This window comes from Pongo pygmaeus, chromosome 1, assembly GCF_028885625.2.
Source record: "Pongo pygmaeus isolate AG05252 chromosome 1, NHGRI_mPonPyg2-v2.0_pri, whole genome shotgun sequence".
Lineage (NCBI taxonomy): Eukaryota > Metazoa > Chordata > Mammalia > Primates > Hominidae > Pongo > Pongo pygmaeus.
The window spans coordinates 64553532-64576939 of record NC_072373.2 but is presented as its reverse complement, the minus strand read 5'-3'; the positions used below and the strand labels follow the sequence as shown (position 1 = coordinate 64576939).

Genomic DNA, 23408 nt, shown 5'->3' with positions numbered 1-23408 from the left:
TATATTGACAAAGTTGAACCAAAATGATGATGAATCATCAGAAGATACTAGGAGTGTTGATATCTCGTAGTAGAGTTAAGGAAAGTAATTGTATATATGTGAATGATTCAGAAAAGGAAGTGCTGACATCTCATAGAATTAAATGATCAATGTTTTTAATAGGCATGTCTCTGCAAGAGTGTAGCAAGTGACAGTGATCACTGAGATCTTTTTTCTTCTTTTTTTTTTTTTTTTTTGAGATGGAGTTTGGCTGGAGTGCAGTCGCGTGATCTCGGCGCACTGCAACCTTCTCCTTCCGGTTTCAAGCGATTCTCCTGTCTCAACTTCCCAAGTAGCTGGGAATACAGTGTCTGCCACCACGCCCAGCTAATTTTTGCATTTTTAGTAGTTACGGGGTTTCACCGTGTTGGCCAGGCTGGTCTCGAACTCCTGACCTTGTGATACGCCCATGTCGGCCTCCCAAAGTGCTAGGATTACAGGCATGAGCCACCAAACATCTTTTTTCTATATGGATTTTCACCCAGTTACATGAAATAATTAGATTAATTTTCTTATAGCGATGACTGTGTTGACAAGTAGATTGAAGGACCTTAGCTGATAAAATTATTCCTCTGATTAGATCTATGTTTTTCTTTTTTGCACAGTTTCTGAAACTATTAAGATTAATACTAATGTGAGTTTTACAAAAGCAATTTGCAATGGAATTAGCATTTTAATGTTATGATTGACTTTACATCTTTTAATTTAAAAAGAATCCAACTAATTATATTTTGCTCAGAAATATATGTAGGAATTCCTAAATAGGTACTTTTTAATAATAGGAATAATAAATCTAGAGATGTTAATTTTTTTCTACATACTCTTTAGATCCTGTACCTGAAACCACCATGGACTCTACTACATTTACTACAGTGCTTTAAAAAACATTGGTTGGCTGTATTTGGATTAGTTATGGAAAAGAACTTGCTTGTAACTATTGAGAGCCTATACAAAAATCTCTGTAAAGGTATGAAGCTTTTATTTTTCTCTTTAGCAGTGTTGTATTTAGCAGTGTTGTATATCAGACTAGCAGATATATTCCCTGGGATGTGAAGATAAATTAATGAAGAATTTGTTAATTAGTTCTTAATCATTTATACTTCTAATTTATAAAGGTATTTGTGGAAACTGGATGAACAGATGCAGCTCATAGAGCTATGTATTTGTGGAAACTAGATGAATAGATGCAGCTCATAGAGCTTGTGACGGTAAATGGTATTGTTGATATTTCAAAATATTGTGAATATATAATTTTTGATGATGTTTACTTTGAAAACTTTTAAAACCATGTTTTACGGTCTGTTCAGATACACCAGTAGAATTAATTAGACTTTTTTCGTTTCTTACAGTGTTTAACACAAACTTTGAGCACATTTCGTGTACTAATTTTCAGAATAGTGTGTCAAGGTTTCTATTTAAACTATATGGATAAGGAACAGGAAACGTTTGGCTTTCATGTATAGTGAATTTTAGAACTGGAAGAGACCACAGTGAACAACTTAGTTGGTTTTTAAACTATATTGAGCAGAACTTTTGGCTTCTTGAAGTGCCTCTGCTGCCACAGATGGGTGATGGAAAGATTGAAGGGGAGCCCAGTAGGTGGTGCCTTTGGCCCTCAACCCCAACTTTAGCCAGAGCAGCTTTTAAAAATTTCTTTATTTATGGAGATTCTATATAGGACTTTGAAAAAAGTTTATCTGCTGTGAGGAAAAAAATGTGAGAAAAACTGATCTAATGTTATTAAAGCCTATATTTTATGATCAAGGAAACTAGTCTTGAAACAGTAAGTGACTTGTTCAAATAACTAGATTTATCTTGTTATGCCTTTAAAAGGCAAAGACTGGGCATGGTGGCTCATGCGTGTAATCTCAGCACTTTGGGAGGCCAAGGTGGGTGGATTGCTTGACCCCAGGAGTTCAAGGCCAGCCTGGGCAACATGGCAAAACTCCCCTTCTACGAAAAATACAAAAGTTGGTCAGGTGTGGTGTGCATGCCTGTAGACCCAGCTACTTGGGAGGCTGAGGTGAGAGGATCATCTGAGCCTGAGAGGTAGAGGTTGCAGTGAGCCAAGATGGTACCACTGCACTCTGGCCTGGGCAACAGAATAAGATCCTGTCTCAAAAAAACATATATATAATATAAAAAAGCAAAGTGTGATTATTATTAAAGGTTCAGTTGGTACTTTGCTTTTTTCAGACTCCTCACATGAAGTGATGTGTTTACTATTTCATATATTAATTATATCCAGCGTACTTCTGAAACATAACTGTGATGCCTTATAACAACCTGAGTACAAGAGGGCCATTAAATAATTAAATTATTAAAGGCACCAAGGCCAGATAATGAAGAATAGGAGATGATTAATCATGAATCTTATGCAAATCATTATTGCAGCACTTGAGCCCAGATTTTAACCTTAAAATCTTCATAGAAGCTAGGACAAAAAGGAAAAAAAATGCATATTCTATGATAGCTGTACCTTATTCTCTGTCTTTTCCTTGAAGCGTAAACTCTTTGAAAATGAGTTGTTCTCAGAGGAGTAAAGGGTAGAATAGTGATTACCAGAGGATGGGGAAGGTGCAGTGGTAGGGGATGGTAAGAGATTGAGCAATATAAAAAGCTGCAGTTAGATAGGAGGAATAAGTTCTGGTGTTCTGCTGCATTGTGAGAATTAACAGTTACATATTGTGTATTTCAAAATAGCTGTAAGAGAATATTCTTATCACAAAGAAATGATAAATGCTTAAGGTCATAGATATGCTAATTACCCTGATTTAATTGTTAAACAATTTATACATATGTCAAAACATCACATTGTACTCAATAAATATGTACAATTATTATGTGTCAACCATAAATAAAGTAAGTCAATAAATAAATATTTCCCCTAGGGGATTTAAAGCACCTAGTCATTTCCTTATGTCTCATCCATGGTAGATGTTCGATGAATATCTTTTTTTTTTTGATCTCCTAACATGATGAATTTACTCAGGAGTAAGGAAAAAGGATTCTAATCTAGGATGCATAGCTATGGCAAGCCGCAGGTGCACCTGAAGAGGAGAGAGTAAGGGAAAGCTTTTATTGGCAAAAAGAAGTTCATACAAGCTGCTTAAAAACAGAGTTTATTGGTGCCTGAGGCTCAAAGCCAGAGTTGGCATTAGTTCATTGGTGGAGACACTGTTACTGGGCAAACGTTTTTTCAAGAGCGTCTTATCTGAACTGCTGTAGTCCTAAAGAATGTCTAGTGATAAACCCGGTTTAGAAATATGTGCATACATGCAAGACGTGGATCATGAAAAGCATGAGATGCATGAAGGACATGGAAGACTTTCTTGTGGGATTTTTTTAGAAAATCCTTGAGACTGTTGTTATCTCAGAAATGCAAGCATGAGCTCCCCTCCTTCGTGCTATCCTGGCTCCAATTTCTTATTTATTTATTTATTTATTTATTATTATACGTTAAGCTCTGGGGTACATGTTTAGAACGTGCAGGTTTGTTACATAGGTATACACGTTCCATGGGAGTTTGCTGCACCCATCAACCCATCATCTACATTAGGTATTTCTCCTAATGCTATCCCTTCTCTAGTCCCCCACCCCCTGACAGGCCCCAGTGTGTGATGTTCCCCTCCCTGTGTCCATGTGTTCTCATTGTTCAGCTCCCACATATGAGTGAGAACATGTGGTGGTTGATTTTCTGTTCTTGTGTTAGTTTGCTGAGAATGGTGGTTTCTACCTTCATCCATGTCCCTGCAAAGGAGATGAATTCATCCTTTTTTATGGCTGCATAGTATTCCATGGTGTATATGTGCCACATTTTCTTTATCTACTCTATCATTGAAGGGCATTTGGGCTGGTTCCAAGTCTTTGCTATTGTGAACAGTACCGCAGTAAACATACATGTGCATATGCCTTTATGGTAGAATGATTTATAATCCTTTGGATATATACCCAGTAATGGGATTGCTGGGTCAAATGGTATTTCTAGTTCTAGATTCTTGAGGAATCACCACACTGTCTTCCACAATGGTTGAACTAATTAACACTCCCACCAGCAGTGTAAAAGCATTCCTATTTCTCCACATCCTCTCCAGCATCTGTTGTTTCTTGACTTTTTAATTATTGCCATTCTAACTGGCATGAGATGGTATCTCATTGTGCTTTTGATTTGCATTTCTCTAATGACCATTGATGATGAGCTTTCTTTCATATGTTTGTTGGCTGCATAAATGTCTTCTTTTGAGAAGTGTCTGTTCATATCCCTCGCCCACTTTTTGATGGGGTTGTTTTTTTCTTGTAAATCTATTTAAGTTCTTTGTTGATTCTGGATATTAGGGGTTTGTCAGATTGACAGATTGCAAAAATTTTCTCCCATGCTGTAGGTTGCCTGTTCACTCTGATGATAGTTTCTTTTGTTGTGCAGAAACACTTTAGTTTAATTAGATCCCATTTGTCAATTTTGGCTTTTGCTGCCATTACTTTTGGTGTTTTAGTCATGAAGTCTTTGCCCATGCCTATGCCCTGAATGGTATTGTCTAGGTTTTCTTCTAGGGTTTTTATGGTTTTAGGTGTTATGTTTACGTCTTTAATTCATCTTGAGTTAATTTTTGTATAAGGTGTAAGGAAGGAATCCAGTTTCAGCTTTCTGCATATGGTTAGCCAGTTTTCCTAACAGCATTTACTTGGACAAAATTCAACAGCCCTTCAAGCTAAAAACTCTCAAGAAACTAGGTATTGATGGAACGTATCTCAAAATAAATAAATAGCTCTTAAGCTGTGACATACCCACAGCCAATATCATACTGAATGGGCAAAAGATGGAAGCATTCCCTTTGAAAACCAGCACAGGACAAGGATGCCCTCTCTCACCACTCCTATTGAACATAGTATTGGAAGTTCTGGCCAGGGCAGTCAGACAAGAGAAATAAATAAAGTGTATTCAGTTAGGAAAAGGGGAAGTCAAATTGTCTCTGTTGCAGATGACGTGATTGATATTTAGAAAACCCCATCATCTCATCCCAAAATCTCATTAAGCTGATAAGCAACTTCAGGAAAGTCTCAGGATACAAAATCAATGTGCAAAAATCACAAGCATTCCAATAAACCAAGAACAGACAAACAGAGCCAAGTCATGCATGAACTCCCATTCACAATTGCTACAAAGACAATAAAATACCTAGGAATACAACTTAAAAGGGATGTGAAGGTCCTCTTCAAGAACTACAAACCACAGCTCAAGGAAGTAAGAGAGGACACAAACAAATGGAAAAACATTCCATGCTCCTGGATAGGAAGAATCAATATAGTGAAAATGGCCATACTGCCCAAAGTAATTTATAGATTCAGTGCTATCCTCATCAAGCTACCATTGACTTTCTTCACAGAATTGGAAAAAACTACTTTAAATTTCATATGGAACCAAAAAAGAGCCCACATAGCCAAGACAATCCTAAGCAAAATGAACAAAACTGGAAGCATCACACTGCCTGACTTCAAACTATACTACAAGGCTACAGTAACAAAAACAGCATGATACTGGTACTAAAACAGATATATAGACCAGTGGAACTGAACAGAGGCCTCAGAAATAACACCACACATCTACAACCATCCAAATATCTATTTTTATAAGTTACCAATTTTTTAAGGAATGGCACTTTCCTGTCATTGCCTTCAGTTGTAGAAGTTGTTTATTAGGGATATGATTATATGAAGGACATGGAACAACATATTGGACATCTCTCCAAAGCAGTTTTATAAACAGCAGGTGCTGGAGAGGATGTGGAGAAATAGGAACACTTTTACACTGTTGGTGGGACTGTAAACTAGTTCAACCATTGTGGAAGTCAGTGTGGCGATTCCTCAGGGATCTAGAACTAGAAATACCATTTGACCCAGCAATCCCATTACTGGGTATATACCCAAAGGACTATAAATTATGCTGCTATAAAGACACATGCACACGTATGTTTATTGTGGCACTATTCACAATAGCAAAGACTTGAAACCAACCCAAATGTCCAACAACGATAGACTGGATTAAGAAAATGTGGCACATATACACCATGGAATACTATGCAGCCATAAAAAATGATGAGTTCATGTCCTTTGTAGGAAACCATCATTCTCAGCAAACTATCGCAAGGACAAAAAACCAAACACCGCATGTTCTCACTCATAGGTGGGAATTGAACAATGAGAACACATGGACACAGGAAGGGGAACATCACACTCCAGGGACTGTTTTGGGGTGGGGGGAGGGGGGAGGGATAGCATTAGGAGATATACCTAATGTTAAATGACGAGTTAATGGATGCAGCACACCAACATGGCACATGTATACATATGTAACAAACCTGCACATTGTGCACATGTACCCTAAAACTTAAAGTGTAATAATAATAAAATAAAAAAATAAAAAAAAATCATATAGAACCTTTTTTCATATCTTTTACCAGGGTCATAATTTAGTTGATCTTTTAAAAGAGAAAGTCCATAAACTATGTGTGATCTCAAAGTTAGTGTAAAAAATGAGGGGTCTAGTTGCCATCTTCCATCTGTTTTTCCTGGCAGGGGCGTCTGCTCTTAGACGCAGCTGAGAGGTGGTAGGTGGCAGCTCTAACTGACGTTAAGGAGAGAAGTGAAGATGTGATGACTGTATCTTCTGCTGAAAAATCAGTTTTGTGATCATTATAGTTTATTGGTCTTTGATCTCGAAGAATCTGATGCCTAACGTTTAATGAGTTATGAAGAATATGTCATGGGAGTATAAAAGTACCTCTTGCCAGGAGTTCATTGCCAGCGTGGCCAACATGGTGAAACCCTGTCTTTACTAAAAATCCAGAAAAATTAGCTGGGCATGGTGGTGGGTAACTATAATCCCAGCTACTCGGGAGGCTGAGAGAGGAGAATCACTTGAACCCGGGAGGTGGAGGTTGCAGTGAGCCAAGATTGCGCCATTGCACTCCAGCCTGGGCAACAAGAGTGAAACTCTGTCTCAAAAAAAAAAAAAAAAAAAAAGTACTTCTTGCTCTAAGATGATTTTGAATGAGAAAAATCACAGTTTATGTTCTTGTATACTATCTTTTAATAATACCTTCAGCTGTTGAATTATATATTTGTTTAACTTCAGAATACCAAGCATGTATCCTTAGATTAGTTCATAGAAAATTGTGTGGAAAATGACTAGTAACTTTTATGACTTTGTTACCCATATTAGCTTTAAATAATTATTGGCCTTATATAAGCATTAGACTGTTTCATTCATGTAGATTTCTTTTTTTGTTGTGTCTGTATACTGGATTTATTATTGTTATTACCCTTTTCCTCGTAATCTTAGGAACTTTTGTAAGACAGAAATAAAATGATTAATTCATATATGTAAGCCTCATTAAACATACGTTACATTGGAAAAGCACCCTTTAAAGAAATTGTGTCCAATTATATCTTCCTCAGGGGATTTATGTAGTTCATCACATCTACAGTCTGTCCTGTGTGTAGCATCTCTTATTACCCACAGGAATTTAAACTAGTCATTGGCTTTAAAAAGAAATGAAAGTTTTCCTGTAAGGAAATACATTGGCTTGCTTTATTATTATTTTTTATATTTTTGGATAAAGGAGAAACCAGAGGCTTGGCTATAACCATTACATTAGATTAGAGTTTCTGAATGTTGTGGAATTAATTATTAAGATATAGTTTTTATTTCACTTGACCCTTCAGGATTTCACAAGCAAGTTCTTGTGTAAGTGATACAGAGGAACTCATTGTTTTTTAAACTCATAGTGCCATTGAACAGCCATGCTGATGTTTCAGAATACAATAGAGTCTCTGAAACTGTGAACATTAAAACAAAAAGTAAACAACAGTATAGCATGGTTATTTTGAAAACTGTTAGGTAGCATTCTGCTTTAATAATGGAAATAATTTTTTCTTGTCTGAGTTTTATGACATTAGTTACTTAATTTTATTGTTTATAACTTTTGAAATTTTGGAAATTATTGTCACCAGCTTTCCCAACTAGTTTGAGAAGTTAATGTAATTAGTTTTAGTTCCTTGAGGTAAAATTGTTATACCTTTAAATTATTGTTTGTAGATTTTCTCACTTTTAATTTACAGGAAAAAAATTCTGCAGGCTTCTTTTGCTTCTCACTGTTGCCCAAACTTTTTTTCTCTCCTGAAGTTGTGTTGTACATATAGAGGTAACTCATAGTTTTCAATAAACATAGTATTAAGTTTCATGTAATGGAGTTGAAGATAAATCACTATGTAGATAGCTGAGGTGATGATGAGAGGTACCATATATAACTGACATTCTTACCAGTGTAGTCTGACTCTTCTGATCTCTCCATAGTACTCTTACGTGAAATCACCTCAGCATTGAAATCTGTGGTTTGACTTGTTTCTTTGGTGATTTTCTCTTTTTTCTGGGGAGTGTAATATTCTTTAACTTTACTTTTACTTTGAAGTTGACCGTGCTGAGAGAACTCCTGAAATCTGAATTCAGAATACCAGAATCAACTCAAAGGACTTTATCTATAACTAAATCTATTTAATTATTGCTTTTTGTACCAGAGGGATAACTTAGGAGTGGCATATAGGTGTAAATGTATACTCTTCTTAAATTTCAAAATTAATATTAGTGTTCCAAAGACATTTTTATGATGTATACTCATTCTTCCATATTTTTCTGTCTTAATTTTCTGTTACCAGCTAATAAGGTAGTGGATTTTACAACAGTCAAATTCTTGCTTCAGGATTCTAGAAGTTTGTTACATGCTTTCAGTACAAGGTCAAATTATGATGGTATTCTTCCACAGACCTTTGCTCAAGTAAACAGCCTCCTTCAGACATTTTTAGAGGTAAGATGCCTTTGGAATGCCAGTTGGAGTAGCTAATTACATATGTTCTGAAAATGTGTTTAGCAGACAACAGTAGGTAAAGGATAATTTAATTCTAACTTATTCTAACATACTAAAGGCGTTAAGTAAATGTTAAGTGAATTGAATAGAGAGTAAGCAACTCTTACAAGTTATAAAACCCATACCTCCTTTTATGGAAGCAGTGTCACAGCAGTTGTTCTTATTTTATATTATCTTCACTTATGGATGGAAGAAAGTTATGCATGCTATTTGACTGTTCATTTACAGTGCCCTAGGCCAGTGGATCTCACATATAAATACCTAGGATCTCACATCAAAAATACCTAGGAAACTGTTTTAAACATACAGATGTCAAGACTTTCTGAAACCCTACTGAATCTATTTTTTGACAGTGTTACTTGGTAATGTTGTTGTCCTTGTTTTACTTTTTATTTTGAAATAATTTCAAACTTATAAAATGGTTACAAGAGCAGTACAAAGAATTCCCATATATATTATTTACCCTGATTCTCCAAATGTTAATATTTTGTCACATTTGCTTTATTGTTTTCTTTCTCTGTCTACCCACCTGTCTATCTGTCCATCTGTCTACCTATTCATATTTTTTTCTGAGCTATTTGATAGTATGTTGAAGATAGGATGCCCTTTTTCCCCTAGGTGCTCTTTTTCCCCAAGATATTTCCATATGTATTTTCTAAAAATAGGGATATCCTATGTAACTACAGTATAATTAATCATGAAATTAACATTGATACAATAGTTATCTGTGAACCTTATCCAAACTTTGCCAATTTGTGAAGTTTTTAACAAGTTTCATGTAATTCTTATGCAGCCATCTTAGCTGATGCCTTTTTATCTTTTAAACTTAACTCTCTAATTTTTGTACCCAGTAATACAGTCTTCTAATTTTTTATTTTTTATTTTTTTGACACAGGGTTTTACTCTGTCACCCTGGCATGATCAGGGCTCATTGCAACCTCCACCTACTGGGCTTAAGTGATTCTCCCACGTCAGCCCCGTGAATAGCTGGGTCTACAGGCATGGCGCCACCACACCTGGCTAATTGTTCATATTTTTTGTAGAGGCGGAGTTATGCCCTAATACCTAGGCTGGTCTTGACTCCTGGACTCAAGCAATCCTCCTGCCTCAGCCTCCCAAAGTGTTGAGAATACAGGTGTGAGGTACTGTGCCTGGCCTCTAATTTCAAGTCTAGAAAAATCTGAGAGTTTTATGTAACATAAACAGCTCAAAAAACCTCAGTTATCACTACTACTAAAAGAGATATTAATGGAACTTTTATCCAGTATAGATATTATGTTCTCTTTTTTCTCTGAGGAACTGAATTGTCCAGGTTTTTCTCATTGATTTTTCATAGTCAGGTCCCCTACCTATGAAGTAATCAAAGGATTAGATGATACTAACATTAATCATAGTTGATGAGGAAAGCACTTCCTTGCTTAAGAGAATACTTACCTCATGGAGTAAAGGAAGCAGCTTTTTAAATAAACTGAGTGGAAATATGTGATTATTCTTGAGGAAAGAATTTATTTAAGGAGTGAAATGATCTTTTGGTTTGAGATGACCAAAACATTGGTAGGTTTATTTTTTTAATGGCAAGTGTGATTTTTAGAATTATTAGTAGGAAAAAATGGGCCTAGGGATTTAGAGGGTTATAGCATGAGTATTGTACCTTGATTGTGTTGGAAAAGATGTGTTCTCCTTTCCCGTCACAAAATTGAGTCCTAAATCATACCTTAGTGAACAAAATGTAGTGAACAGATGGAAAGTGCAGGATACTTAAAGTCTTAACAGTCTTTTAATTAAGATTATTGAGAATAAAACAAAATTTAGGATTCATTGAAATAAAAATAATAATGTGAAGTTTTTAACCCTCTTCATTGATAAAAACCTACAGATGGGAGGTACCATGAAAATATGATGTTAAAATTTTGTGTTGTTTGTCAGATAATGATATGCCTACTGCGTATATGTTGCCCATTGCATACTTAAAACTATTGACTTGACTGGGCATGGTGGTTCATACCTGTAATCCCAGCACTTTGGGAGGCTGAGTTGGGTGGATCACCTGAGGGCGGCAGTTCAAGACCAGCCTGGCCAACATGGCAAAACCCTGTCTCTACTAAAAATACAAAAATTAGCCAGGCATGGTGGCACACACCTGTAGTCCCAGCTACTCAGGAGTATGAGGCAGGAGAATTGCCTGAACCCAGGAGGCAGAGGTTGCAGTGAGCTGAGATCGTGCCACTGCACTCCAGCCTGGGAGACAGAGCGAGACTCCATTTCAAAAAAAAAAAAAAAAAAACAAACCATTGACTTGTTAATAAATTATTTATTTCTGGATCTTAAGTTTCATTTGCTACGTTAGCAAGAGATTTATGAAGGCGAGTAGCAAAGAATCTAGCATCCTCATAGTGCTTTCCCCTCAACACTTGGCTTTAGTGTGATTACTTGAAACCGTCCATGCTGTTTCCAGGATTGGAACTCTGAAGTGTTGCACCTTTATTTTTGTGTTAGAAACAATTCATTGTCTGAGTAAACCAAGAACTTTATGATTTAGTATAGTCCTTTAAAACAGGGGTCCCCAACCCCTGGGCCATGACTGGCATTGGCATAGCAGGAGGTGAGCAGCTGGCAAGCAAGCAAAACTTAATCTGTATTTACAGTTGCTCCCCATCACTCACATTACTGAGCCCCACCTTTTGTCAGATCAGCAGTGGGATTAGATTCTTAAAGGAGCATGAACCCTATTGTGAACTGTGCATACAAGGGATCTGGGTTGCATGTTCCTTATGAGAATCTAATGCCTAATGATCTGTCACTGTCTCCCATCACCCCAGATGGGACTGTAAGGTCAGGGCTCCCACTGATTCTACATTATGGTGAGTTGTATATTCCTTCCCTCCCTCCCTTTTTCCCTCCCTCCCTTCCTCCCTTCCTCCCTTCCTCTCTAGAGTTTCTCTGTTGTTGCCCAGGGCTGGAATACCATGGCACAATCCTAGCTTATTGCAACCTCCACCTCCCAGGTTCGAGTGATTCTCCTGCCTCAGCCTCCCAAGTAGCTGGGATTACAGGCACGTGCCACCACACCTGGCTAATTTTTGTATTTTTAGTAGAGACAGGGTTTCACCATGTTGGCCAGGCTGGTCTGGAACTCCTGCCCTCAGGTGATCCACCCACCTCGGCCTCCCAAAGTTCTGGGATTACAGACGTGAGCCACCGCGCCTGGCCAATTATTTCATTATATATTACAATGTAATAATAATAGAAATAAAGTGCACAATAAATGGACTGTGTTTGAATCATCCTGAAACCATCCTCCCAGTTACCTGTCCATGGAAAAATTATCTTCCACGAAACCAGTCCCAGTTGCCAAAAAGGTTGGGGACTGATGCTTTAAAATATACTTTTAACAGGAGTTGTTTTATAGAATGTATTAGATTTGATACATGTCATATATTTGGTCATGTCTCAGTAACTTGAGGAACAAATAGATTACCTCCAAAGATACAGTATCTCCTAGTAACTGTAAAAACTACCTAATCTTAATTTATTAAGTGTAGAAAATGAGGAAAAGAGGAATATTCATTATTTGATTGCTTTGAGAAACTAAAATGGAAATAAACTAACTTTATCATTTTCCAGATTTTTTATTGGGAGACAGGGTCTTGCTTTGTTGCGCAGGCCTGAGTGCAGAGTTGTGACCATAGCTCGTAGCTCTCTGTGACCTTGACCTCGTGTCAAATGATCCTCCAGCCTCAACCTCCTGAATAGCTGGAACCACAGGCATGTGCCACAATGCTGAGCTAATTTTTAAATTTTTTTGTAGAGACTAGGTCTCACTTTGTTGCCCAGGTTGGTCTTGAACTCCTGGCCTCAAGCAGTCCTCCTGCCACAGCCTCCTAAAGTGCTAGGATTACACGCATGAACCATCGGGCCCTGCCTTTTCCAGATTTTCATATAAGAGGGGAGAAATAGGAAAAGGATATGTGCACTTTCATTTTATGGGCCTTCTAACCACTAAAAAAAAATAGGACTTGCTTTTTGCTAAGATGATAGAGTAATTAAAATCAATCTTATTAATAAGCTTTAGACTTATATGCCTCAGGATCCTGAATTGTGGTGTTTTTAACCTCTAGTTAATTAAACTCTCTGGACCTTAATTCTCTCTTTTGTAAAATGAGTGTAATAATAATGCTGGCCTTAGAATTGTCACGTGAATTAACAAGTTAATATTTGTGGAGACCTTAATGTCTAGCATGTAGAAAGTGCTATTTAGTATTTGATAAAGAAATCCACTTGCGTAGTATACACTACTATTTAAGAACTAAAGAAAAGAGGCATTAGGTAAATGCTGGGCTGTATTTTAAATATATTTGGTGATAGAAAATTATCTCAGGATAAAATGTCTTTTCATTTATGTCTATTCATTAAGTTCAGAATTTAAGGTAAACAGGCAAAAATGGGAAGAATCATCTTTTTAATTTTTCTTCTTGCCCCAGAAGATAAAGAAGGGTAACATTTACTTTTACAGATGGAGAGAGCTCATAACCTCATTCTAGTCAGATTGCTGCTGAAGGTCAAATCCTGTTCATGCCTCTTATCATCTGTGTGACTTTGGATGAGTTAATTAACCTTTCTATGCCTCAGTTTTGTTGATTATAAGATGTGGACCATCATAGTATCTGTTTCATAGGGTAGTTGTTAGGATTAAATGAGCTAATAAATAGAAAATTCTGAGAAAGTTCATAACAAATGCTCAATAAATATTAACTGTTACTACTGATAGTATTGGAAATTTTATTTAAAAAAAATTTTTAATATGTATGAAATTAGCAATCCATGAAGCTAATCCTTTGAAATAATCATTTTATCACAGGGAACTTAAGCCTAGAGAAATGGAGTGATTTTATTTAAGTTTACAAAGCATATTTATAGTACAGCCAAAACCAAAAAACTAAGTTTTTAAACTTATTGTTAAAATTTGTACATTCTGTCAGGTACTTTTCCTTTTTCCCTCCGCATGATATATATTTTTTAAAAAACTGGAATCAGTAATTTATCTCTTTTACTGTGCTTTAAACTATGTTTAGATCTTTTCCATTCTTAAATACTGTACTTTTCATTGGCCATTCTATTTACTGCACTGTCCTTCCATCAACTACCAAACTTCTTAAAAGAGCAATTTATGGCCAGGCATGGTGCTTAATGACTGTAATCCCAGCACTTTGGAAGGCCAGGGTGGGCAGATTGGTTGAGCCACAACCAATCTGGGCAACCAACCAGCCTGGGCAACATGGCGAAACTCTTGTCTCTACAACAAATAACAAAAATTAGCTGGGCCTGTTGGCTTGCATCTCTGGTCCCAGCTACTGGGGAGGGTTGAGATGGAAAGATCACCTGAGTCCTAGAGGCAGAGGTTGCAGTGAGCTGAGATCACACTACTGCACTCCAGCCTGGGTGACAGAGTGAGACCCTGTCTCAAAAAAAAAAAAAAAAAGCAATTTCTAACCATTGTTTTCATTTTTGCACTCTTTTTTTTTGTTTTATTTTCTTGTCTCTTTTTTCTTTTCTTTCTTTCTTTTTTTTTGCCAACTGAACAAGGCTAGAGCACTCGCTTACCCCTTAATCCTTTACAAGTAGAATTTTATCTCCACACTCCACTGAAAGAAACCGTAGGTTGTCATTTGCTTTCTGATTATCAAAGTTACCCTTTTCTCTTTCTTATTCTTCTTCTCAGTCCTTCTTCAGCACTTGGTGGTGTCTATCTTTTCTTTCCTGAAACCTGACTCCCTTGGCTTCTATTGTTATTGCATACTGATTCTTCCCCTCTTATTTTTGCTAGTTCCTACTTTTCCCCCTTCAGTTTGTCTATTTCATCTCCTAAGACTTGTCTCCATGAGAATGATTCTCAACTGTATTTTTAAGCTGCAGATCTACATATCCAATTACTTGCTAACTATCTTTACCCGGATAACTTTTTATACCTCAAACTCAACATATACCTAAAAAACAAACATATTCTGTTCATCCAAAGAGGATTCTTATTTGCAAGCAGCCTCTCTTCTTAGCTTTACAACAAGAGGCCATAAAATTTGGAAACATAGACAAATACACACTACAGTTTATTGCTACTACACTATAATATGTGATATGTTCAGTGAATTGTCCCTCATTAGCAATGCATAAGTTAATGTGATGTTTAAAATTGCAGTGATTGTGGAACATCAAATAGTATTTCCATCAATTCCTGTATATGTATGTGAGACGTATTGCTTCAAAGTATTTGTTTGACTTTTACTGAGTAAAACTGTATACATTCCTCTGGGGGAGTAATCAAGAAGGTTCAGTTTACTTAGTGTGCATGTGTGCGTGCACACAGACACACACACACACACACACACACTCTGTTCTAGATTTATGACCACCCTAAGTTCCTATTTATTTGTATCATTCTTCTAACACATCTAGGTTAAAGAATGTCTTAGGGTCTCCCTCACTCCCTGGATCTAGTGTTTGGCCAAGTCTATATATTTCTTGCATGCATTTTATTTTTCTTTTCATTCTGCTGCCTTTTTATAGCTAATCCATGTTCTCAGGACTCTCCTCTTGGATTATTTCAGTAACTTTCTAACCAGTTTTCTTGCCTCCGCCTTTTTCTGTTTTAGTTTATCTTAGAGTGCACTTCTGAGTATATCACTGCCTAAGTTAGAAACCTTCAGTGGTTCACCATTACCCATAACCTAAGGTTTAAATTATATCTTGATTTTTTTTTAAACAACACTTTGCAGCCCTTTACATTTTCTTAAAACTGGATTGTAAGGTGCTTTAAGGCTTGATTGTACCTCTATACTTTGTATTCTAGGGGTCCTCTATCTCTTTCAATACTGCATATGTAGAAGTGTTCAAGCAGTATTCTTAAATTGACATTAGCATGTTAGCTAAACAAATCATTATAAGTAGATTGGAAATATTGTTTGATTTAAATGGAAAAGGAAAATATCTTTTCTAGCTCTGATGCTTTTCTGGGAATATTATGTACATAATAAAAGAAAAAGAATTGCCACCACTTCTCAGAAAGCTAGAACATTTGTAAGCACAGTTACCATTCTCTTTTTCTCCTCTGCAAATGAAGAACTAGCTGCATTTTATGTAATTCTTATTTCCCCAGGTCAAGACAAAACTTCAGCCAAATTCTTCAGAAAACACAGTGACTAAAAAGCAGGAAGGTACTTCATTGAAGAAGTCTCATAATCAAGAAATCACTGTTTTCTCGAGTTCTCATCTTCCCCAACCCAGCAGGCATCAAGAAATCTGGTCTATCCTAGAGAATGTTTGGATTACAATATATCAGAACAGGTACTAAATTTGGGGGAATTTTTTTTTTAATTATTTTTTAAATTGACATTATAATTGTACGTATTTACAGGGTACAATTTGATGTACAATTTGACGTTTCAATAGATATATGTGATATATAATCAAATCAGGCTAGTGAGCATGATGAATACCTCACGCATATTAAGTGTTAAGTGAAAAAAAAGCTTTTTTCACTTAACATGATATTCTCCAGGTTTATCCACGTTGTCACAAATGACAGAATAACATTCTTTTTTATGGATGAAAAGTATTCCATTGTGTATATATACCACATTTCCTTTATGCGTTCATCCATTATTGGACACTTAGGTTGATTTCATATCTTGGCTATTGTAATGCATTTATCATCTATTTTTTCATGAGGTATTCATCAGCTCATGCATTTATCATGATCTTCTTTGTGATAAGAACATTTAGGCCAGGCGTGGTGGCTCACACTCATAATCCCAGCACTTTGGGAGGCACAGGTAAGTGGATCACTTGAGGTCGGTAGTTTGAAACCAGCCTGGCCAACATGGTAAAACCCCATCCCTACTGAAAAAAAAAAAGTACAAAAATAAGCCGGGCGTGGTGGCGTGTGCCTGTCGTCCCAGCTGCTCAGGAGGCTGAGGCAGGAGAATTGCTTGAATCTGGAAGGTGGAGGTTGCAGTGAACTGATTGTGCCACTGCACTCCAGCCTGGGTGACAAAGCAAGACTCCATCTCAAAAACAAACAAACAAACAAAAAAAAACAAAAAAAACATTCAAAAGCCTCTCTTCTAGCTATTTTGTAATGTGCAATACTTTACTTTGAGCCAGTCACCCTACTATGCAATGCAACACCAGAACTTATTCCACCTATCTAATTGTAACTTTGTACATGTTGACCAACCTCTCCTCATTCTCCCCTCTGCGTTCTCTAGTGACCACTGTTCTACTCTGCCTCTATGAGATAAACTATTGTAAATAGTGCTACAGCAGACACAGGAGCACAGGCATCTCTTTGACATACTCATTTCATTTCCTTTGGATGTATACCCAGTAATGGGATTGCTGGATCATATGGTAGTTCAGTTTTTAATTTTTTGAGGAACCTCTGTACTATTTTACATAATGGCACCACTAATTTACAAATCCCACTAACAGTGTATGAAGTGTTCCCTTTTCTACACATCGTTGCCAACACTTGTTTTTTTGTTTGTTGGTTTTTTGAGGCAGGGTCTCGCTCTGTCACCCAGGTGGTAGTGCAGTGGTACAATCACGGCTCACTGCAGTGACTTCCTGGGATCAAATGATCCTCTCACCTCATTTTTTTGATTTTTTTATTTCTTATAGAGATGATATGCCACTATGTTGCCCAGGTTGGTCTCAAACTCCTGCAAACTCCTGGGCTTAAGCAGTCCTCTTGCCTTGGTTTCCCAAAGGATTACAGATGTGAGCCACTGCACCTGGCCAACACTTTTCTTCTTTTTGATAATAGCCACTCTAACTGGAGTGAGGTGGTGTCTCAATGTGGTTTTGATTTGCATTTCCCTGATGATTAGTGATGTCAAGCATTTTTTATATACCTGGTGGCCATTCAAATGTCTTCCTTTGAAAAATTTATATTAAGATCTTTTGCCCATTTTTTAAACTTTAAGTTCAGGAATACATGTACAAGTTTATTTTATTGGTAAACTTGTGTCATGGGAGTTTGTTGTACAGATTATTTCATCACCCAGGCATTAGGCCTAGTACCCATTGTTTTTCCCGATCCTCTCCCTCCTCTCACCTTCCACCCTCCAATAGGCCCCAGTGTTCATTGTTCCCCTCCATGTGTCCATGTGTTCTCATCATTTAGCTCCCACTTATAAGTGAGCACGTGCGGTATTTGGTTTTTTGTTCCTGCGTTAGTTTGCTAAGTATAATGCCCTGTATACACCATGAAGTATTAAGTGCCATAAGAAAGAATGAGATCATGTCCTTTGCAGAAACATGGATGGAGCTGGAGGCTGTTTATCCTTTTGCACATTTTTAATTGGGTTATCTTGTTTTCTTGCTGTTGAATTAAGTTTCTTATATATTCTGGATATTAATCCCTTGTGAGATGTATAGTTTGCATGTATTTTCTCCCATTCTCTTGGTTGTCTTTTCACTCTATTGTTTCCTTCACTGTGTAAAAGCTTTTTCCCAATGTGTGTTCTTGGTACCCATGTCCAAAATCAGATGGCTTTGGGTATGTTAATTTATTTCTGGGCTCTCTATTCTGTTCCATTGGTTTATGTGTCTGTCTTATGCCAGCCAGTACCATGCTGTTTTGGTTACTATAGCTTTGTGGTATATTTTGTTGTTTGTTTTTTTCTTGGTTAATTTTTGGTTGTTTGTGATATATTTTGAAATCAGGTAGTGTGATGCCTCCAGCTTTGTTCTTTTTGCTCAGGGATTGCTTTGGCTATTCAAATTTGGCATGTGAAATTTATGATTTTTTTTTGTTTCTATGAAGAATGACACTGGAATTTTGATAGGGATTGCATTAAATCTGTAGATCACTTTGGAAAGTATGACCATTTTGATGATATTAATTCTTCCAATACATGAACATGAGCCATCTTTCCATTTATTGTATCCCCTTCTATTTCTTTTATCCATGTTTTAGAGCATAAGATCTTTCACCTCCTTGATTAGGTTTACTTTTTGGGTAGCTATTATAAATTGAATTGTTTTCTTGTTTTCTTTTTCAGATAGTTCACTATTAGCATATAGAAATGCTATTGACTTTTGTATGTTGATTAGTATCCTGCAACTTTATTGAATTCATTTATTATCTCTAAGAGATTTTTGGTGGAGTCTTAAGGGTTTTCCATATATACGATGGTGTTGTCTGTGAACAGGGATAATTTGACTTCCTTCTTTCAAATTTGGATGCCCTTCCTTTCCTTTTCTTGCCTAATTGCTGTAAGACTTCCAGTACAATATTGAATACAAGTGGTAAAAGTGGGTGTTCTTGTTCCTTCCATATGATGTTAGCTATGGGTTTGTCATATATGGCATTTATTGCATTGAGGTATGCTCCTTCTGTATCTAATTTTTTGGGAGTTTTTAATCATGAAGCGATGTTGAATTTTGTCAAATGGTTTTTCTGCATCTATTGAAATGATCCTATCATTTTTGTCTTTGATTCTGTTAATGTGGTTTATCACATTTATTGATTTGTGTATTTTGAACCATTCTTGCATCCCTGAGTTGGATCCCACTTGATCATAGTGAACTTTTTAATGTATGGTTGGATTCAGCTTGCTAGTATCTTGTTGAGAATTTTCGTACCTATGTTTATCGAGGATATTGGTCTGTAGTTTTATTTTCTTACCATGTCCTTGTCTAGTTTTGAAATTGGTAATGTTGGCCTCGTATAATGAGTTTGCAAGTATTCCTGCTTCTTCAATTTTCTAGAATAGTTTGAGGAAAATTGGTATTAATTTTTCTTTAAATATTTGTTAGAATTCAGCAATGAAGCCATCAGGTTCCAGAATTTTCACTGATGGAAAATTTTATTACTGATTCAATTTCCTCACTTGTTATGGATTTGTTCAGATTTTCTATTTCTTCATAATTGAATCCTGGTAGATTGTATGTGTCCAGGAATTTATCTGTTTCTTCTGTGTTATCAAACTTGTTACCATAGTTATTCATTAATGGCTATTCATAATAGTTTCTTATGATTCTTTGTATTTCTGTGGTAATGTCTCCTTTTTCATCTCTGATTTGCGTATTTGCTCCTTTTTTTTAATCTAGCTAAAGTTTTGTCATTTTTTTTTTTTTAGCACTTTCATTACAACATTTTGGTCAACAATGGAATATGTATGACAGTAGTCCCATAAGATTATAATACCATATCTTTTACTGTACCTTTCCTATGTTTACATATGTTTAGATACCCAAATATTTAACATTGTGTTACAACTGCCTGCGGTATTCAGTACAGTAATATCCTGTACAGATTTGTAGCTAAGGAGCAATAGGCTATACCATACAGCCTAGATGTCTAGTAAGTCATACCATCTAGGTTTATGTGAATACACTCTAAGATGTTTGCACAACAATGCAATTGCCCAGCAGTGCATTTCTCAGAATGTATTCTTATTGTCTTAATGACGCATGACTGTATTACTGTTATTTATTGTAAGATTTTGTTAAAAGAAGATAAATACTTTTGTTTAAAAGGAAGAAATACATCTATTACTTTAGTGTACATAAACATAAACTATCTACTGGCTTTATAACCTGTCATGCTAAAGAAATAACAATAAATGGCATGAGGACTAACAATAATATTTACAAATTTATATTTTCATATAAAGCAAAGGTTTTTTTTGTTTCAATCTTAACATAGTTTTAAGGTTTTGGCTATTCAGACATTCTGGTTAGCAGAAAGTTACCATATATCCCTGACAGGGATTACCACTTTCAAAATAAAATAGATTAAAACTATACCTAAGATATTTTAGCTGTCCTTTCTTAGAGTTCACCTATAATGTACATGCATTTGTGTTGGATGCTAGGGAGTTTTGCGTGGTTTCTGGATAATATACTCTATGTAATAGCATTTCAGCAAGACAAAAATGCTTATATTGCCTTATTAATGCATATTTATTTAGGCCTACTTTACTGTTTCTCAAGCCTGGTTATGTACCTGACACATTATAGAAGTTTTTCAACATAATTGCTCATGGGCCTTTCATGTAAAGATGCTTATTTGGAAGCCTGGTAGGACCTATGCACAAATAGTCACATGAAACTACCAGAGCGAGGCTGGGCAAGGTGGCTCATGCCTGTAATCCCAGCACTTTGGGAGACTGAAGTGGGAGGATCACTTGAGGCCAAATGTTTGAGACTAGCCTGGGCAACACAACAAGACCCTCTCTAAAAATCAGTTGCAGGTTTGTAGCTCATCAGGTCAGGTTTTTGGTATCTTTTCTACTTACAAGGAATTTAGTTAAGTGTTAGATACTACTGATTGAAATTAAAACAAACAAACAAAAACAAACAGACAAAAACTTCCCTGCTGTTTCTCATTTAAGCTTCTGAGACTTTTTTTTTTTTTTTTTTTTTTTTTTTGCTGTCCATAAGTTTATTGTCTTTATCTGAAAAATCTTATAGAAAATTGTTTGATTTAGCTCTCAGCAGCCCACTCCTGAGCTCTGAGGAAGCTTGCCTTCTTTTGAGCTACCTGATCTTTCTTCTGAGCAATGGACATTTTGGGACAGTTCCACCTCTTCTTTTTAACTTCTTTCTTGGGCGTCTTTTCATAGACTGGATTCTCTTGTATAGCATCATGAGCTTTCTTATACATCTCCTCCATCATGTCTGGAGTTACGCTGTTCTTTATGTATTGAGAGAACTGTTTCTTGTAAGCATCTTTATCTTCTTCCATTAAGTAGCGCATGTAATCTGCAACATTCTGGCCCATGATGTGCTTCCAGTGTACTTCTGCATTAAATTTCTTGCTTTCAGAATCATAACCAGAGAATCGTTTGATACTATGAGGGATAGACAAGCCTCCATCCACAGCTCCCTTCAGGGTGCGAAAAACTTTATTGCCAGTGGTAATTCTGGCAAGACCTGCATCCAAATAGCAGGTAAAGGTACCTGGCTGACCATCAATGCTTTCCACATTGTATTCATCGCCAGTCTCTTCCACTTGGCTTTCATAGATCTTGTCCATGCCAAACCTATTGAGAAGCCTGCGGGCCAGCAGCAGTCCAGTACAATATGCTGCAGCATAATTTTTCAGGCCAACCTTCACACCATTATTTTGGCAGTTTGTGTACATATGCTGTGCAGACTATCATATCCCCCTCTATACGAGCAGAAGCAGTCTGACAAATGATATCTCTGTTTGTTACATGAACTATCATCCTGTATTTGGGTGTGTTGTATTTATTTTTTATTTTTATCCTATATCACCAAGCGTTTCCAAGTATAGTAATCATTTTTACCTTCTCGTCGTCTTCTACATTTCACTTGGTATCTCTTAAAGTAGGCCTTATTCTTTCTTTCTTTTTTTTTTGCATGGCATCTTTTACCCCCCCTTTTTTTTTTTATTATTTATTGATCATTCTTGGGTGTTTCTCGGAGAGGGGGATATGGCAGGGTCATAGGATAATAGTGGAGAGAAGGTCAGGAGATAAACACATGAACAAAGGTCTCTGGTTTTCCTAGGCAGAGGTCCCTGCAGCCTTCTGCAGTGTTTGTGTCCCTGGGTACTTGAGATGAGGGAGTGGTGACGACTCTTAAAGAGCATGCTGCCTTCAAGCATCTGTTTAACAAAGCACATCTTGCACCGCCCTTAATCCATTTAACCCTGAGTTGACACAGCACATGTTTCAGAGAGCAGGGGGCTGGGGGAAAGGCCATAGATCAACAGCATCCCAAGGCAGAAGAATTTCTCCTAGTCAGAACAAAATGGAGTCTCCTATGCCCACCTCTTTCTACACAGACACAGCAACAATCTGATCTCTCCTTCCTTTCCCCACACTTCCCCCTCTTCTCTTCAACAAAACCGCCATCGTCCTCATGGCCCGCTCCCGATGGTCGCTGTCTCTTTGGAGCTGTTGGGTACACCTCCCAGACAGGGCGGCCGGGCAGAGGCGCTCCTCACTTCCCAGACGGGGCGGCTGGGCAGAGGCGCTCCTCACATCGCAGACGATGGGTGGCCGGGCAGAGGCGCTCCTCACCTCCCAGACGGGGCGGCCGGGCAGAGGCGCTCCTCACTTCCTCCCAGACAGGGTGGCAGCCAGGCAGAGGCGCTCCTCACTTCCCAGACGGGGCAGCCGGGCAGAGGCGCTCCTCACTTCCCAGATGGGGTGGCCGGGCAGAGGTGCTCCTCACTTCCTCCCAGATGGGGTGGCAGCCAGGCAGAGGCGCTCCTCACCTCCCAGACGGGGTGGCCGGGCAGAGGCGCTCCTCACCTCCCAGACGGGGCGGCCGGGCAGAGGCGCTCCTCACTTCCTCCCAGACAGGGTGGCAGCCAGGCAGAGGCGCTCCTCACTTCCCAGACGGGGCAGCCGGGCAGAGGCGCTCCTCACTTCCCAGATGGGGTGGCCGGGCAGAGGTGCTCCTCACTTCCTCCCA

The 23408-nt window shown here is 37.5% G+C and overlaps 1 protein-coding gene and 2 pseudogenes across 27 annotated transcripts in view; 2 read left to right on the top strand and 1 right to left on the bottom strand.

Moving 5' to 3' along the window:
• The window catches only part of SWT1 (SWT1 RNA endoribonuclease homolog), a 131564-nt gene that overhangs the window by 48269 nt on the left and 59887 nt on the right, over positions 1–23408 (top strand). For all 27 annotated transcript variants that reach the window (XM_063647979.1, XM_054466309.2, XM_063648020.1 and 24 more), the window contains 3 exons: positions 868–1006; positions 8752–8900; positions 16111–16298. In XM_063647979.1, coding sequence (XP_063504049.1) covers positions 868–1006; positions 8752–8900; positions 16111–16298 — 476 coding nt within the window. The remainder of the gene's footprint in view (positions 1–867; positions 1007–8751; positions 8901–16110; positions 16299–23408) is intronic.
• Positions 8954–15861, top strand: LOC129011434 (UPF0764 protein C16orf89-like; annotated as a pseudogene).
• On the bottom strand, positions 21448–22240 carry LOC129021274 (large ribosomal subunit protein uL18-like; annotated as a pseudogene).